This window comes from Neofelis nebulosa, chromosome 13 (assembly GCF_028018385.1).
Source record: "Neofelis nebulosa isolate mNeoNeb1 chromosome 13, mNeoNeb1.pri, whole genome shotgun sequence".
Taxonomy (NCBI): Eukaryota; Metazoa; Chordata; class Mammalia; order Carnivora; family Felidae; genus Neofelis; species Neofelis nebulosa.
The window spans coordinates 89,324,125-89,342,730 of NC_080794.1; the positions used below are offsets into that span (position 1 = coordinate 89,324,125).

At 52.2% G+C, this 18,606-nt stretch overlaps 1 protein-coding gene across 6 annotated transcripts in view; it reads left to right on the forward strand.

The window, feature by feature from the left end:
• Window positions 1-18,606, forward strand: part of MGMT (O-6-methylguanine-DNA methyltransferase) — a 297,512-nt gene that overhangs the window by 71,462 nt on the left and 207,444 nt on the right. The window contains exon 2 of one of the 6 annotated variants that reach the window (XM_058698141.1): window positions 17,658-17,801. The exons of the other annotated variants lie outside the window; for them this stretch is intronic. Within the exon in view, the coding sequence (XP_058554124.1) occupies window positions 17,761-17,801 (41 nt within the window). The 5' untranslated portion in view covers window positions 17,658-17,760. The remainder of the gene's footprint in view (window positions 1-17,657; window positions 17,802-18,606) is intronic. 6 annotated transcript variants of the gene reach the window in all.

The window sequence follows — 18,606 nt, forward strand, 5'->3', positions numbered from 1 at the left end:
ATGTAGAATATCAGATGGGAAGGAGAGTCTGATCCTAATTTTATGACTTCCTGCCAATAATATCAAGTGTGCATTAACAATTGTCACGTTTAAGAGTAACTTGCTTTTGCAAGAGCTCGATGAACTCTCCCCACACCATCTCTGCGTGACTACAAAGCTTTGACCCCGTTATTCCCTGCAGTGTCAAAAAATCTAATGCGAAGGGGTGTTGAAAAATAAATGTTATTTGGGGGCTTGTTTAGGTTTCCCTAAAGTTGATTCCCTTTGATTCACTTGAAACATGGACCGTTCTGCCCTGGTCGCACTCACGCTGTGAGAGGAGCAGTAGCGTGTCTGGTCCCACCGGGCTGGACCCGCACGTGTCTTCCCCCTCCCTTCTCAGAGAGTCACCCTCGTGTTTCGTTTTGTCCATGGAAGTCATTTTAGAAACAATATAGGAATGCAACACCGAGAAAGCTTATAGTCCAACCAAACTGAGCAGTTGTAAAAATACTTTGTGTTTTTGAAAATTTAACGCAGGCAGGCTGTTTTCTCTTTGTGGGGCTCTGTGGTGTTGCACACACGTGGCTCTTGACGGTGTTTCTGGCAAGTTGCCCTCTGCTAGCTCAGCGTAGAGGCTGGGTGGGAGCGTGTGGCCTAGTTCGGCCTGACCCTCCTTCCAGCACTTGGCTGGCTGGCTCGTGGCTCCCTGTCACTAGGCTCACGGAGGAGGGCCTGGACTCTCTACGGCAGAGCAAGTCACTGCAGGGCCTCTGTTCTGTCTGGGAGGGGGGCGTCCGCCCCACTGGATGCTTGGTCAGGTCTCGCCCTTTACGTGTGCCAAAGCAGTCTCTCCGTTGAAATGGTGAAGACGGGATGCCTCTGAGGTCCTCCTGAAGAGTGGCCAGACCCGTGAAGTCCTGTTGTGCGCACTCCATTTGAGTGGATGGCAGTCAGCTTCTGCATGGATTTGCCGCTTTCCTGTTCATTTTTAAGTGTTGTAAGTGGAGGAGTGGCCTGCACGGGGAAGCCGAAGGTGACGCCGGCCGGTCCCTGGCAGCCCTCTGTGCCACGTGGCCTGCCGATCACGTCCGAGTGAATCCTGAGCATCTGCGTGTCGCGAGACCCTTCCCGGGAAGTTCCTGCGTTAGTTCTCGGGCGGACCAGGGGATCCTCGTGCAGACCCTGGCCTCCCCTCCATCCCATCTTCTGAGGAAGGGGAGAAGCTCTCCCCGGGATAAACACTGGAAGGAGTTTTCATCAAATGACGCTCCTTGGGATTTGCACCTATCGCACGCTCAGCCACCTCACGGCTTCCCTTCACTGGTTTGAACTGATTTGTGTTGTATGTGCTTAAACAACGTAATGATTTCATTTTACAGAGTGTTTCTTGAGGAGGTCTCTTGAGTCAAATAAGCAGATTTCTGTGCGGGGAGAGCCTCCCAAGCGGGCTTCGGCTTCATAGGAAGCGTCTTGTTCTTCAGAACAAGCGCTCGAATGCCTGGGGAGCCTGCAGCGCCTTGTCCTCACCCCCACCCGGCTCTAGAGCCACGCGTGTGGGGCCTGTGTGCGCAGAACCTGTCCCCAGTTTCTGGGGGGGACCCTCTTGACGCGGGTGGCCGGTGACGCTCACCGTGCACACGCAGCCCGGCGTTCAGGGAGCAGCCGCGGGGTGGTGGGTGCCGCGCTGGGCTCGGAGCTCCTGGATGGCCACAGGTAAGGGAAGGCCGCGTCCCTGCCTTCCGGGGAGGCCAAGGCGAGGAGACTGTGACCAAGTGACAGACGGTGGCCCTCGGCACTGGGCCTTCTGCCTTCACGGCGTGGGTTCCCTTGGTCACTCGGTCACCCTGCAGAGAACCGGCCGAGAAGGGCGCCCCTCTGACGGACTTGCACTTTGCTGCCACCGCTCGGGCGAGTCCTGCTCCCGGGAGTCCTCTCCCCAGAAGAGGTGTGCTGCCCCGTTTTCGGGTGAAGTTGTGTGGTTTCTGGTCTAGGAGAAAGAAAAGCAACGCATGGCTTCAGGAGTTTCGCCTTTTCTCACGTTTCTGCACGGTTCCGTTTCACCGTTTGCCTTCCCGGGGTCAGGGCGGAGGGTGGGAGCAGGCAGGCTGTTGGCAGTATTTAAGCAGGCGTCCCTGGGATTCGGAGTCTTGGTTCTGGACTCGGCGAAGACAAAGCGACGTGTTACTCCTGCCAATTTTATTAGTGTTGCAGGGGGACAGAAATGGCAAAACTTGCATCCTGTGTCCATAAGGAGCAAGCTGGCTGATTTAATTTTGAGCCTGCCACGACACTCCTGGAAGGAAGCAAAGAACCGTTGAATGACCGTTACAAATACGTGGGTTCAAAATATGCACCAAACTGTCACAGTAAAGGATTTGCTTTGGAAGTTTCCAGCACTTGGAGTGTAAGCACACTTCAGAGTCAGAGCAGGAAGTCGGTTGACTTCGGAGAAAGGGGGATGTGTTACCTGTGTGGCGTGTTAAAAATCCCCTGATCTCCTGCTCTGGACAGCAAGTTTCCTGTGGGAGGCATTGGGCTCCTTCGTTCCTGACGTGACGGCAGCTTTCCTGGAGGAGCCGCCTTCCTGGCCCCTTTGTGCTGCCATGGAGAGCCCTTCCCCTTTTCCCTGAGGAGGAGACCTGGCTGGTGGCACAGTGTGGCCCAAACTCCGCATGACCTTGCTGTGCAGTCCCACAGAGGAAGGCTGTCTCTGTGTCACTTGGGGAGTGGGGGGCGCTCAGAAGTTGTGGCTAGCGCTGGGGTTTGCTTGAGCCCTAGGGCGACCCCTTCCAACCCAGATCCCTGGGCTCTCCCAGACTCTGAGAGCAGCTCTCACCCCAAGGAGGGGCCCACCCTGAGGTGCACAGGGTCTAGACGGTGCTCTCGCGTGGTTCCAGGATTTGTGGTCTTGTGGGGTCGTTTCTGATGGTCTGAGCCTGGTCAGCAGTGCCCTTGCTCCACGGCCCCTTGTCACTGTCACTGCTGAGGGTGGACAGGCCTGGACACAGCAGGCCCCTCCTGGGGTCTGGCTCGGCTCATCCCTTCCTCACCCTGGTCACTAGGCCTAGGGGCCTCCTTGCTGGCCTCTCCGTCTGTGGCCATCCCCCTCCCACTTCTGGTCAGCTGTGGTCTGGAGAAGCCGTTCATTCACAGGCCTCTTCACATTGGGAGGAAGAGGTCAAGTAAACTGCTGGGAGAAAAACATTGGGGGTTTATGGCCACGTTGTAGCGTCTTGAAGGCCACTTCCATTTTCCTTGGGAGTCTTTTTTCCAGAACAGGTTGGGATGCCAGGAGAAGGCACTGGGTGAGTGGGGACTTTGTGTCCAAAGGCACCAGCTGGTGCCCGGTGAGCGTGCCAACTGTCTCGGCCAGGCCTCGGGCGCTGGAGGGAGAAAACCACAGTCCAGACAGGTGCGCGCCTCCTTCCCACGTGTGCTCATGAGGCCGTGCTGCTCCTGATGCCGGTCCGAGGGGCATGTGGCCACCGGTGGGGCGCGAAGCTTAGGCCACACGGGAGCACCGGCAGCTGTGCCTTGGCCCCTGGTTTGGTGCCTTCTTCTGCACCGGTCTTGCACCTCACGGCAGCCTCCCTGTTTCGTGAAGATACAGCTGTGCTGTATTTATGTGCTGCCCTACATTTCTCCTATTTTGTGTTCAGATTTTGATTTCCAGAATTTTCATTGTTTGTATATCTCCCACATTTTCTGGTATTTAAGCCGTGTGCGACTAGTGAATAATTCTCAATTTTTATCTTGAAAGTGTTCGTGCCATTTAAGCTGTAAACTCTCAAAATACACTTGGTTTGTTAAATTTATTTCCTTTAAATTGTATCAGTAATTAGATCAGCTCCTTGATATTAATGTACAGGGGAGTTCTTGCATGCTGATCACTTCAGAATTTAAATTGAGTTAAAGGTTAAATGAGTTTAATTTTTGAATTGAACTGAAGCATTGTCTTGTGTCAGATTCATCCAGAATTTTTATCTCCAGTTTCCATATCAAGTGATGGAGGTAGATCTTTCTCTGATCTTTGTAAATTTTTTTATATGTTCTTCAGTTGGTCACCCAATTCCCAAAACATGGGTGTGCCTGCTGTGACAGGCCCCGTGCCTTGGGGACGTGCACTGGGGACATTGCAGGAGCCAGTGTGACAGCCCCACCTGTGTGGAGCCCAAGGCCTGGGGTGGACAGGAACTGTGGTGCTGTCCCTCGACGGCGGTGGGACTGGGCCTTAACCCCGGGTGCTGGGGTGCAGCCGCGTGGGACAGAGCAAGCTGGGAGGTCCCGTAGGAGCCGGCATCCGACAGGGCCGGATGGAGATGAGGCAGAGGGATGAGGCCGGAGTGAGTTGGGTGTTGTGTTGAGATTGTTTAGGGGTTCATCCCCTCTGAATGAGGGCCAGGTGGGGGCGGGGGACAAGTTTTCTTCGAGCTGTGCGAAGCGCATTCCGTGGCGCCTTGGTCTTCTGAGACCAGCATGCTGCTCGTAACTACTCTTCAGCTTTGACTTTTGGAGACCAGCTACACGTTGCTCACTACACGTCTGAAACACGAATGGCTTCGCCCAGAAATGAGCCCAACGGCTTGGCTGTCCATCCCGTGCCCCCCGCGATCTGTGAGGGTGTCTCAGCAGGGACAGAGAAGCAAAACGGAGTGGCATTCATGCGAACTGTCCCGTGTTCTGGATTAGCCTCCTTGGAGCTTTGTGTTGGGGCTGGAGGGGGGACAGGCTGGAGGGAGAGAATGTCTTTCCCAGAGATGCGGTTCATTCAGCTCCTCTGAGAATTCTCCCGTCGTCTTCTGTGGAGGAAACTTTTTCCATTTCCTTCCAGATTGGGGCACACTCGTGGTTCCAGCTCAAGGCTGTTGAGCTCCAGCTGTCTCAGCGGAGCCCTTGAGTTCTGCTTTTATCTTGTCCGTGCCCAGTGCGGTAAGCTCCCCGCCCACATGCTTGACCAGCTTGTCTCTAGTCGTGCACAGTGTGCCCGTGCAGGTGGGTGTGTGTGCACGTACATACGCATAAGTGGATTGGAGATGTTTCTGCTCTCCTCTAACATTGCTTCCTCTAAAATACATCTAGAAGTAGGGGAAATGGCTCTTCTGAGTTATTAGATCCTCAGAAGTCGCCTCCCGCAAGTAGTTGTTTCTTTTCTAAAAATCGTCTGGAAAAACACCTAGCTTTCTGATCTTTACTTCATCCAGTTCAGGGCTCTGTTAGAAGAGTGATTGTATAGCTGAGCTCTGCTTTTATTAAAAAGAACTGGGCCACTTATTTCCTTCAAAGTTCCCGGTGTGTTTAAATCTTCTCTAGGTAAACAGCTTTTATTGAAAATAATATTTTGAGACTGACACCTTTCTCCCCACAAGTGGTGCTGGCAGCCTTCTGTTGCTCGCTCGTCCTGCACGAAGCCTGGGCCTCGCTTGCAACTCCCCGGTGCCGGTGGGGTGTGTGCAGAGCTGGGGGCTGGGCAGGTGGGGCTGGGGCTGGGACCAGAGACAGGTCCTGGTCCCCCCTGTTTTTTTTTGTTTTGTTTTGTTTTGTGTGTATTTGGGGGGGTTGTTTTTTGTGGGGTTTTTTTTGTTGTTTTTTTACTCTCAGGAAGTGGTGGTGAGTGGAGACGGGATCCAGCATGATAGACACAGTGCACCGATGGGGGTGGGCAGGTCCAGCACGAGCACAGTGCGCTCATGAGGTGGCGGGGGGGGGGGGGGGTGGTGGAGTCCAGCGCAGACACAATGGCATTATTTGGTTGGGTGACTTAAACCTCAGGCCTGCAGGTGGTCGTACGGGAACAGTCTACAGCCCCTGCTCCCTGTCAAGGGGGAAAAATGGAAGCTTAGTGGAGCTTTTCTGCTTCTGTTCTCACACTGACCGCCTGTCCTCCTCCACTTGGCTTGGGAGTTTCTGTACATTGGCTTCCACCGGTTTGCACACGGCCATAAACTACTCCTCAAGCAATTGAGTAAATGCTATTATTTCCATCAAGTGGTAATTAAGAATCACCGGGCCAGGGGCGCCTGGGTGGCGCAGTCGGTTAAGCGTCCGACTTCAGCCAGGTCACGATCTCGCGGTCCGTGAGTTCGAGCCCCGCGTCAGGCTCTGGGCCGATGGCTCGGAGCCTGGAGCCTGTTTCCGATTCTGTGTCTCCCTCTCTCTCTGCCCCTCCCCCGTTCATGCTATGTCTCTCTCTGTCCCAAAAATAAATTAAAAACGTTGAAAAAAAAAAAATTTAAAAAAAAAAAAAAAAAAAAAAAAAAGAATCACCGGGCCAAACGGTTAAGATTCTAACTGCCAAATGTTGGTATGTTCTGAACGCTTCTCTGTACGTGACTCTTGGAATTTTCCAGATCCAGAGATGGTCAGAACTCTAAGGGACTTTGGGCAGCATGCAGGCCAGCCCTGCACTTTCCTGACACACCAAAGTCCAGGGATTGGGTGCCACGCCTGGGCCTCCATGCCGCCTGGGGAGGGGACCATGACTGGAGAGGCCAGCTGGGGCTCCATCTGCTCTCACAGGAGGACTTCTGGGGGGCGAGCCGGCACCCAGCAGCACGTCCTCTGTGTCGTGTGCACAAGCCACAGAACCTGCCACGCTGCAGGCCGTGTCTGAGGACCCGCCCGCCCTCGGTTGGTGGCGGCGGTGTCTTTAGGGTCCTCTCCAAGCTTTCCAAGGCACCCGGGTGTCCCCGTCTCAGAAGGAGAGCACTGAGTGGTAGTGGCAGTACCCAGGCGGACAGCCACGCAGGGCAAAAGCAGAGGCCCCTGGGCTGGTGAAGGGCATTGGAGCTGTGGACACAGGAGTCCCCCGGCTCTGATCCTGCCGGGAGGGGGCGGGGCAGGAGGCAAAGGCCTGTGGCGGGGGTGGTCACTCTGTCCAGTTGCCGGTGGAAGCCCGTGTGCCACCAAGCACGGTCTTCCTCCTCACCTTTGCTGTATCTGTTTTATTTCAAAAAGGAGGCAACTGTAGCTAGTTGGCTTTTTTTTTGTTGTTGGGATTCATTTGTTAAATTGGCAAATGTGTTGAAGAAATGAGTGTGTGGTAGAATTTCAGTGTGCAGATGTCTAAGCGTCCTGTCTCCGTGCTGCCTGGCTTTGTCCGCCCGTGGCTTTGCCTGCCCGTCTCGTGAACTTCAGTCTTTCTTCCCTTCCCTTCATCAGGCTGCCTCTGGGGATCCCTTTTTCAAGGGATAGAAGACTCATCATTGGGTGTCTTGTTTTTTTGTATCTGAGTTTTCAAGTGCTTTCCAGGTTTTTATTGCCTAAAGACTCATAGGCTGTAGACCTACTATGGCCAATTGTAAAATGCTTTCTGGAGAGGAAACAGACACCGTCACAGTTGTGTTTTTAGCCCTAATATGGGGGGCCAGAAGCATGTTCAGGATACCTGGAGCCCCTGAACTTAAAATACAAGCAGTAAAATTTCTGAAGGTAGTTCCTCTTCTGCATCGGTTATTACGAAAGCCTTAAAATTATTTTAGCATGTGACATGTTAATAGTTTCTTTTTCCTTTTTTACTTTTTGACCAATTATGTCTAAGGAAATTAGTTCACTTGTGTGAAAAGTCACGTGTTTGCGAACTCGAACAGTTTTGCTGGTCAAGCAGTCTAGAGGATAACTTTTTTCGTCAGAGTAGGACTGTGGTGTTCAGAATCGCGGCCGCTGTAAGAAGCCCGAAGGAGAGGTCCATTTTGAGGGACGTCCGCTGTGTGCTTCAGCTTCAGGCACCGTGGGGATCGTTGGAGTTGACAGAACTAAACACGTGTGATCTTTGTTTGTTTTTTTTTAAAGTCTATTTTCACTTTATTTCCCTGATACAGAGCGTAGTTGTATCAACTGCCAGAAACTGTCCTTATTTTGTCCAGATGGATCACACGGCTGGGCCAGCTGGTGGTCTCCGTGGATGGCTTTCCTCCGAGACGACGGGTCACAGGTCCCAGCCAGGGAAGGGGAGGAACGTCCCCTTTGGTGCCTGCGTAATCAATACCGTTGTGACCCAAGCACACCCTTTTGTGGCAGAGCACACATAACACAACACGTGTCCTCTCCACCACTCAGGAAGGGTCTAGTTGAGCGTACGTGGAACGAAGTACGTTCTGGGGAGGCATCTAGTTCGGTGTACGAGGTACATGTGCATCGCTCTGTAACCACCACCACCATCCAGCTCCGGGAGGGTTTCCCTCTTCCCACGCTGGGACTCTGTGCCTTCATCTGCTCTGAGCCCAGGCCATGGCACCCACCATACTGTCTTCTGTCTGTATACCGACACATGACTTGCTACCCAGAGCTGCTGGGTACCCCCAGGCCAAGAGCCGCGCGCCTGGAGACCCTGTCACCCTCCCCTCCCCGCCAGATGTCTCGGCTTGGACGGCAGGTGACCACAGGGTGTCCTCGGCCTGTGGGGTGGCGGTAGGTGGTGCGCAGGTCCCCGTGCCTTTCTCTGTCTGCTCCCCGTCAGGAGCAGGGGGGCTGTGGAGCCGGTGTGGCCACGTTTCACTGAGAGGCGGGGAAGAACTTTGAAGAAATGAAGTTTTCTACAACGGTGGGCAAGTATTGACTAAAAATAGGATTCCGGTCTGGGGAGAGTGTGAGAATGAGCCAGAAGAGAAACAGAAGAACGGCCCTGTCTTACAGTTAGTGCTGGAAGGGCACCGGCTCACCTGTCGGGCCTTTTGTCCAGTCCCCATCCTGATGCTGCTGGGCTCTTGCAGAGGGACAGTGGAGGAAGGTCACCAGGAAGGCCAGAGGGCACAGGGGAGGGGACCGGTGGCCGGCTGGCTGCAGACCAGACGGAAGCCCGCTCCTGCTTCATGAGCCCCCACACTGGCAATTCTAGGTGGATCTGGTTTGTGCTTGAAGTTTTTGACTCTTGCATAGTTTCAGGGGCTGTTACTGCACACGGACCTAAATCTCTGTGAAGTTCTGAGGTGTTCTGACTGTAATGGACGCTTCCCTTTCCTCTCCGTCTTTAAAGGGGCCAGTGTTGGGTTCATCGATCAAACTCCAAAGTATCAAATAAGCCCCAGGGAACCTCTAGCAGGTACACCCAGCACGTATCTGGTAAGTCTAGCGGGAGTTCCCACAGATTGGGAGTTCCCCCAATCTGCCCCTGCTGCCTGGAGGCTCAGCCCCTCCCCCTCCCCAGACAGCTTGCCCCTGGCATTGGGAGAGCAACTTCAGACTTCCTCCTTCTGTCCTACAGAAGGACCGTGCTCTGCTCTGAATCACAAAGGCACCCGGGGCTGCTCCTGCTTTCGACCCTGGCCTGGCCTGGAGTCCCGGCCTTTCACTGAAGTGCATGGTTCTAGTTTTGTCTGTAGGGAGAATTCCTAGTTTTCAGGCCTGAAGCCGGGATGATTAGAAACAAGGAACAACTTATGTTGTGTCCAAAAAGAGCAGATTGTTTTAATTGCCTCTTAATAGGTCAGTTTGTCAGAAAGGCCAGTGTGTGAACAGTAGGGCCACAAATAGATCCGCTCGGTGAATGCCTGGGGGCAGGACCTCTCCTCTCCCCAAATGCTCAGGAGGAGCGGGCTCCCCCACTGCAAAAGTAGGGCTTGGCCACAGGACTTGCCGTGTCCCGCCCTGCTGGCTGTGTGAACTGAGTAGGGGCTCTCGGCAGACGGAGCATGTGCCCCGGCGGTCCTCTGCTCCAGGAAAGGCGCTGTCGCAGTGCACAGGCCCGCACCCTGCAGGATTTGGGGGCCAGGCTCTGCTGCCCTGCCTGAGCCCCAGCTGCAGCAGCCGGTCCAGTGTTGCTGTAGAGTCTGGGGGTTGCCTCGGTCTTGACCCGTGCGCTCTGAGTACATTGGCCCGTACGTGTGCGGTGGGCCTTGGGGACATGTGCTGGCCCCGCTCGCAGAGAAGGCCTTGAAGACTCTAGCATGGTCATCTGCGGAAGGGGGAGGTGGGGTGTCAGAGAAAAAGGTGGGCTCTTCTTTCTAAAGCCTGCTGGTGAGTGCTTATTCACGGGAGCGTGTGGGGGTTCAGTGGCGGGGATGTGGCAAACAGCTTGCTCTATGCCTGTGTCAGCCAGTTGGTTTTATTTTCGTGGAGAATTCCACGTTGTGAGCACATCTCCTGGGTAGTCAGGGGAAGCATTGCACCTGTTGGACGGACTGCCTGGTCACTGCTTCCCTGGCGCACGGGGGCCACCGGGTGCGGGCAGAAGGCTTTCTGTTGACATCCATGGATGGCCGTGCAAACTAACCGGCATCACGTGGTCCTTCTCAGAAAATTATTCTTCTGGCTTTTCCGCACATATATAACCTTTTAGCATTTTCCGTAGCTTTTTCATTAATGTATGTAAAAATATTAAAAGCTCTTGTATATTACATTAAAAAGTATGTCAGCTGCTCTGCTTTTTTCTATTTATTAAAACTTTTCAAGCAGTAAAAACATTTTACTTGTTAATGAGGGAAAGTGGGAAAATTAATGACATAGAGCTTGGATCCACCAAGACGTCTCCTAACCATGCGCGGCCCGCACGCTCCCCACGCACGCAGTCTAATCTCCGTGACAGGGTTCAGTAAGCAGGTGCAAATAGACTTAATGATTTGCATCAGTAGATCATTTCTCAGTCTAATATCCTCTGATATTTTGGGTCAAGGGCTCTTTCTTTGGGAGGCTGGAACAATTTTTAGAGCTAAAATTACTAATATTAGCAATAATACGTTATGTTCAAGTGAATTGAGATAAATGCAGCATTTTCACAAAGTCAGATTTTCATTCTCGTGCTCACCGTGGTTGAGGGAAGCTACCTAACGAGGTGGACTGACGGACCGGCCGTCTCCCGGGTGGGTGGCGGGTGCCCAGCACAGAGCGCGCGTCGTCTCGCTGGCCCCGTGTGGGGAGCCCACAGGAGCATACCGTGTATTTCTATCGCGTCCGTTCCAGAAAGACGTGAAGTGGGAAGTCCGTTCGGCAAACGCTTGTTGAGCTTTTCCGTGTCAAGTCTGTAGAAACGTGGTGCTGGAGCGATAAAGACGTGACCCTGTCCTCCGAGTAATTACACGTGTGGCCCCGGGGAGAGAACGGTAAAGACCTACAGGAGGCACGAAGACTGATGGGGGTAGCCCGGTGCCCAGAGCATCGGGGAAGGTCTCCTGGGGAGGAGGCGCTGGATCTCGTCCTTCGCCGGGGCCCCCAAGGCCACTTCTGCCCCTTCCCCTGCCAGGCGCGGGCTCACCCAGCCTCTCGGTGGAGAGGCTTGCCAGTGCTCTGCTGCTCGCCAGCTCGCTCCCTACGTGGTGGCCCTGCCGCCCGGAAACCTTCCTCTGAACACCTGTCCCGTGACCTGACGCGTGTGCACCTCACTTGTGCCACAGCCATGAGCCCCCGTGAATGATGAGCTTCCGATGTTTTCATCTGTGAAACCGATGGCCTGTTTTACCAAATGGCAGGCAGTGTTCATTCTTCCCAGGGTTTCATCCGTGTTTACAGTCCAGTCCGTTTTCTGCTTCTTAGCCTGTACTTTACATCACGGGTGTTCTTTATTAAGCATCTTTTTACAGTCTGTCTGGAACGTTCCTTCTGTTGGCTGTGTGCAGTGGTTGTGTGTCACCTTCACCACTTCTGCTCTGGCGTTGGCCGTGACTGGGTCCCCGTACCCGTCCTCCAGGAGCGTGCTCACGCACCAGAAAGGCTTCCTCGGCGGGCACGCTTTCTGGCCTCACCTTTGGCCTCTGCCCCTCAAGGCTACTGCAGTGTCCTTTCTGATCCCACGTGGGACCACCTCACCCTGGAACAGACGAGACTTTGCTCTTGAGGATGTGGGAGTGCCAGCTCTGATCTCTGGCCCTGCAGTCTCTGCCCTCGGGTCCCTTGAGCTCAAGCCCAGCCATGCCTGGCGCTCCCACCAAATGGCCCACCTTTCCAAGGCCGGTAAGTCAGCGCCCCTAGAGCTGGGCCCCCAGGTGTAGACTTTTAGCTCTTGTACTTTGCAGCTGTAATTCGGCAAATCCCTTTAACTGTTCCATGCCTCAGTTTACCCATGTGAGGTGGGATCTAATAGCCTCTACCATGTAGAATGGGTGGATGATTCAGTGAGCGAATACACAGGACTCTTGGAACAGTGCCCCACGAAGTAAGCACCGGCATGTTGGGGATCCTTCTCCTGGGTCCTGGCCTCTGTCTTACTACTGCTGTTTCCTAACGTAGCCTCTGGGTCCTCCCACCACTGCCGCCTCCCCCTGGGGGGTCTTCCCCCACTCCTTTTACCTGACACCCACACTCCCCAGCTGTCCCCTTGGATCTCCCCCTTGGGGGTAGGGACACCCTGGGGCTCCAGGCCAGGCTTGCTTGGGGACCCGTCCTCCGAGCTCCTCCTGTTTTGTATCTACTCCGTGCTCACCCCGCCTGCACTTCCTTATAATCGCCTCCTCTGTGGCGTGTCTTCTGACCCTGGAGTTCCTGGAGGGCAAGGACCACGTCTGTCCTGCCTCCTCACTCCAGTCCCCCGGTACCAGCACACGGGCACTTTAGACCTTTCTGTAAAGCTGGACCACAGGAGGGGTCAGGCGGCTGGGGTATCCGTGCTCCTCCTAAAGAGGGACGTAGTTCTAGAGGTCAGAGGTGGAAAAAGCAGGAAGTTCAGGGGGCTTCTTCAGCCAGTCGCCCGGTCGTCGATTTACGCACGGATGTGTCACTCCCTCGGTCTCCCTAAAGTGAGGGAGCATCGTGCCTGGACCAGGGGAGTCTGCATCGGTGGCTGGGCCTTCTCAGAGTGGGCAGCCTCCAGGGGGCCATGGAAGGCGCATCTGTGCGAACCTCCAAGTACGTTCCTGTTCTCCTAATCTGGGCAGAGTCCACACCGCCGTGCCAATCTTGCCCTGTGCTCATCCTCTCCTGCGTCACCTTGTCCTCTGGGACCAGGCAGTATTGCACTGCTGTCATTGGTCTCCGCGAGCGTGCTTGTTAGGGGCTGAGCTGTGTCGCCGCCCCCTCCCCCACCCCCAGGTTCCTGTGTAGAAGTCTTAACCTCGGTGCTCCAGAATGTGACTGCGTTTGGAGTACGGGTCTTTAAAGAGGTACTTAGGTTAAATTGAGCTCGTTAGGGAGGGCCCCAATCCATCGTGATTGTGTCTAATCTCCCCTTCTTATAAGAACGTCAGACACAGAGGGAAGACCATGTTGAGGACACAGGGAGAGGGCGGCAAGCCAGGGAGAGAAACCGCAGAAAAAAGCCCGGCCTGCAGACCCCTCGATCTTCAACTTCTGGTCTCTACAGTCCTCGCTCCTGGCCTGTGGTTCCTCGTTACTGCAGCCCTGGACAGCTAGTGCAGCACTTAACTATGACTGCTGTGTCGTTGATCGTGTAGATCACCTCATTTCTCGTTGCTGCGGAAATCTGGGGGAGGGAAGCAGCCAGGTCCCTGCACTCCAGCCCCCTGGGCAGAGCCAGAATGGGTAGGGCGGGGCCTCCAGACACAGGAGTTTTGGCAGGAGGGTTAAAGTGGTATTCTCTATAGAAGGAAAACAAAGTTTGAGAAATGAGAAAGCATCCTTTTTTTTTTTTTTTTTATGGAGACTTTTTTTAGAGCAGCAAATTGGGGGGAAGGTTCAGAGATTTCTCCTGCGCCTCGGCCCCCACACGTGCATGGCCTCCCCCACTGCCAGATCCCTGAGTCGATGAACCCACATTGACCCGTCAGCCTTACCCAGAGTACGTGGCTTCCTTCACGGTTCCTTCGTGGTCACGGCGTCCATTTTTCAGACACATCCAGCAGTAAATGGAAAGGCTGGCTCTGGTGAGTAATGTTTGTCCCGGATCATGTTGACTCTTCCCACGTAATATTTCTGTGCCGGTGTGGCTGCTGGCTCCCCCTCTAGTTCTACGGACTGGACTTGGAAAGTCTGCGGATCAGCCCTTTCTTGGATGGAGCCACATGGCGTCTTTGCTTCTGCAAAACGTGAACGACTGCACTTCTTCGCAAACCTCTCTTCTCTGGCTTTGGTGTCCCGTTGTGTCTCTTTCACCTGCCCGTATTACTCGCGGTCCCTGGAGCCGAGGGCGGTGGCGTCTGTACGTTCCTTGTGCGCCAGATGCAGGAACGACTCCCCTGTCTCGTGATCAGAAAATGGCTCTAATGAGCGAGCTGGCGGAAGGACTCGAGGCGCTGCCTGGTGCAGACCGCACACTTTGCATCCGCTTTTCTCCGGGGAGCGTCTTGTCCCCCAGTCTCCCTGTTGAAACTTCTGGGGCTTTCTCTGTGACATCTTCTCCCGTTCCCTAAGGGTTTAGCCTGTCCCGGGTCTCTGTGTCAGCGCCTGGGTCATGGAGTCGAATGTTAGCGTCTTGAGGATCTTTAACGTCACTTCAATGTTTACGTCGCTGCACATGTTCCTTCCGTGGTAGGAAAAAATTGTAATTTGCCTCTGATCCTGCCCTGTATCCTTGAGAGCTGCACCAAACGAACTCACTAATGAGTTCAGTAAATGTTAAGTAATTAGGTAATTGGTGTTTCAAATAGAGATTATGCAGAAGTCTTTGAATTTTTATATAGGTGTTTACAAAGTATTTTAGTGATAATTGGGGAAGTTGGTTATGGTTTCTTAGGTGGAATAGGAATTCATTATTTTTTCCCAATTACGATAATGAGGTATAAGCCCCTGTAGCTTGAAAATTCTGTCTACGGCACATTTTCAGGAGCGAATTTTACTACATTTGAGGAATTCTCCACTTTTGAGAACTGAAGTAAATTACACATAATCAAAAGGAACTATTTTACAATATTAATCCACAAATACAAGATTGCGTTGGAAGGTACATTGGCATAGCCGCCCTAGTTCAGTATGCAACAAAGGATGTTCTGTCCTAGGTGTGTTCCCCTTCATGCTGGACGGTGTTCCTGACTTTGCCTTTGTATGTGCTACAGACGGGGGCTTCCCAGCTTGCTCCCGTGGCTGGACGCGCCCTCCTCCTCCTGCGCTCGGGACGAGGTGGCACAGGCCTCCTCCAGTGGGCCCAGGATCAAACCCGGGGTAGCGGGGTCTTGAGGGTGCAGGCTGGCGGGGGGGGGGGGGGGGGGGGGCTTTGTGAAATGGGAAGCTTACCCACTGTTGGTAAATGGCCAAATATAAACGTGTGGCACTTTGACTGACAGGCTGCAATGAAACCAAAGGTGGTCTTTTCTAGGAAATCCTTATGGAAATACTGCCCATTTGGGGTAAATGTACTAGTACAATGAGCACTCTAAGCTTAGTGGAAACATTCTAGAATGCAAATTGAAGGTTTGTGGGTGTTTTTCCTTCATGGATTTGTTACCTTTGCAGAAGTGGAGAGCATCAATATTTTATGGCTTTTCCCCAGGTTTTTTGTGTCTTATGAGTCATAAGGACTGTGGCCCTGAACCTCCGCTGGTTTTCTGTCTCCCTGATGTCCTTGACCCTGCTGCCTGGGGTGGGGGCTGGGGAGAAAGCCATTTTCATCTGAGTTAGCTAATTTCCCGTTTTCCCTCTTTAAATGGAAGCTGTGGCGTTCTCTCTCCTTCCTCTCCTTTCTGAGATTGGAAATTGTGTTCCAGTTCTGTTGTAATATTGTGAACTTCGTGTGCAAAATCTCCTGTGTCTTTCTGTTATTGCCACTCGGCACTGTACCCGAGGAGCGGGCCTCACGGTCCCTCCGCTTTACGTTTGGTTTTACAGTCTTCGTTTTTGCTCTTTTGTGAAAATATGGTTGATTTGGAGTCCCTCGCAAAGTGTGTCAGATCATTTTTGCTGTTTCTGTTTTTCCCTTCAACTTTCTCTTATTTTCCCATCTCGATCTCGGATACCCTTCTTAGGCGCTCTCATACTTGATGCTGGCCCTGTCCTGCCGCGGGGCGGCTAGCTCTCATTCCATACCCGCAGTGGTGGCATTGACCATTATCCTGCTTGGCATTTGGGATTCAGATAAGCAGCCTTCGGCCTTCTACAGGGCTTGTAGAGCAGGGCAGTGATCTCCTAGTTCTCCAAGAAGACTTGATTCACCAGGGCACGACTTCTACGTTGGAGCCAGACACAGGGCCCACACGCAGGCATCTTTTTCTTATCCTCTAGAATTAACTTGCTTGTTTACCTAAATCTCCAGCCTTCCTTAGTGAACCACCGCCTTGATCGCAAGGATAAATGAGATCACAAGGCGTATTGTGCTGACCTAGACTACATATTTACCTGTATCCTGTATTTTCAATATTTATTCAGAATGACTTTCTCAAATATTTAATAAGAATTAATAATTGAATGTACTCTTGGCTTCTTACTTCGCCCTGGGATCTCATAAGATCTTTGAAGCTAAAACTAGTTTGGGCCCTTAAGGGGTTTATAGAAATTAGGTATGTCTGAGTATGGAAATGGTTGGCATGGTGAAAAAATTGAGTCCTTAAGTAATTTGCTATTCCCAGTGATAATTAGAAGAAACCCCATCCCAGCTCCGTTTTCCAATCGTTTTCCCCCCCCACTATTTTAGGGGAGAGTTCTTGAGGTATTAGCAGCTAATTTTTTTTCACGGGATCCTGTAGTAAGGTAAGCGGCTTTGGCGTATTGTGTTGCCTTCATGGGTTATTAGATTGTCACTTCTAGGAGATGAATGTGGGTTACAGAGTGTGTCGTGCCATATGTCATCTTAGTTCTCAGGAATGTTTCAGAAGACTGAGTAAGAGTAAATTCTTTTAAATTTATGATGGAAATTAGCAATTTTATTAGGTCCTTTAAAAAGTTTGTAGTTTTGAGAAAGACTTAAACAAAATACGTGTGTATATATATACATCTTTGTTCTCAGAGGTCTGCAGACAGCGCTTAATTTGTCTCGTGAAAGGACACGGGTTTCAGTGGAATGCTTTGGCCGAGGGAGGGGCCCGGCGCAGGTGGCGCTCCTGGGGCGGCCCGCACGGAAGGCTGATGCGCTCCAAGATTTACTGTGCACCACCTTGGCCGTCATTCCCCTAAGTATTAATTTTAACTCCACTAATAAGAAACTGAACAAAAGTGGAATTATGAGTTCAGTAGTATTCTATGAAAGGTCAGTTGTTAAAAAGGCAGAGTCTGACATTCTGTGAGAAAGGTACCTTCATTAATCACCCTGCTGGGAGGACACGGGGCGCTCTTGACCAGCACCAGTGATCCTTGCAGCGTGCACTTTCAGGGTCTGACGGCACAAGCTTTCTGCGAGGATTATTTAAATATATGTTGAGATAATGTAAGGAATTTATCTTTGCAATTTGAAGATGCGTGTGTCATACGAGAAGTCTTAGGAGGTACGCTTTACTATTTTGAAAAAGGAAGAACCCCAGTTAATTTCATAGGCACGTTATGATGGAAGCATACTCTGGACACAGCTGGCTTTGCCATATCTCAGGGAGGAGGTGCATTTCCAAGTGGGTGAATGCACGTCTGTTCCTTGTGCCCTCCGCAAATACTAATACAATAAGCTTCCTGCATTCGCTTCCGTTTTCTGCGTTAATGGCTAAACGTGATACGTTTTGATCCTGTTCTGTGAAACAACTCCTAGCCTACCCTCAGTCTGTTGTGTGCATTGCAACCGAGTGCCCACCGTGTGCACAGAATTTAGACATCACATTAAATTAGTATTTTATGTGTCCTGCCAATTTAATGTTCAAGTTCAATACAAATATATAAATCTTGATGCAGTGAACCAGTGACACGTCAGTTAAATATCTTTTATTGTGGCTTCTTGACAGATTTTCATCCAGCTATTAAAGCACAGTGTTGTTGGAGCAGAAGTCTGTTTCTAGATTCCCTTTGTGTTGCTGCCACTGGGTTTCTTTGAAAAAGCACCTAAACATGAGACTAACCCAGAATACTCAGTATTTCTTCCCAAACAGGTATTTTCACACATTTTTTTTCTAAAGCTGATTTGTGTAACTAGGATGTTGCTTTCTGTGCTGTCCCTCATGCTGCGTTATGCCGGCGGGGAATGGGATGTGCTTTCTGTGGAGGAGAGGGGGGCAGGGAGGTTGTCCTTTATTTTTAAAGATCCGGGGGTGTCTGCTTACTGTTCTCAAACCGTGATTGTCCGGGTAATCTCACTGCATCTCTCCTTGCCAGGACGACGTTAATCCTACTCTACTAGGAAGTGATGGGCAGTCACCAGATGGTCACGACAGGGATGATCCCAGGCACGGGATACTTCCTTTGGAATTGGCGCGCTCTGTGTCAACAGCGAGGAGGCCAGGCGGGGCGAGGTGCAGGGACAGGTCGGAAGGGAGGTCTCGTGACCTTGGCTCTGCTAGAGCTCACAGGGCCTGCTCTGCTGCCTGAGACCTAGGATGAGGGGACAGTAGCTTCCTGTCCATCACCTGTTCTGGGCCAGCCCCACTCTGTTACCCCTCGGGGTGTCTGGACCTGCTGCAGGTGCAGAAGCTCAAAAACCTTCAGCAGCTTGGCAGGCCTCACGTGTTGCCACCCTTACAGTTTTGTGAATATGGATGTTAAGACCATACCCTGTCCGTCATGTGCTGGCGGGACCCCCACTTGCCTAGGAGGACGTCGAATCTGCTCCTAAGCCTAGGATCCTGCATGGGGAAGGTTTGGTTCAGTTTCATCAAGACAAAGTTTATTAGAGCCTACAAATAGCCTAAACTGCTATGTCTGCAGTGCTACGGTTTTGTCTCTTGTCATAATTTTTGC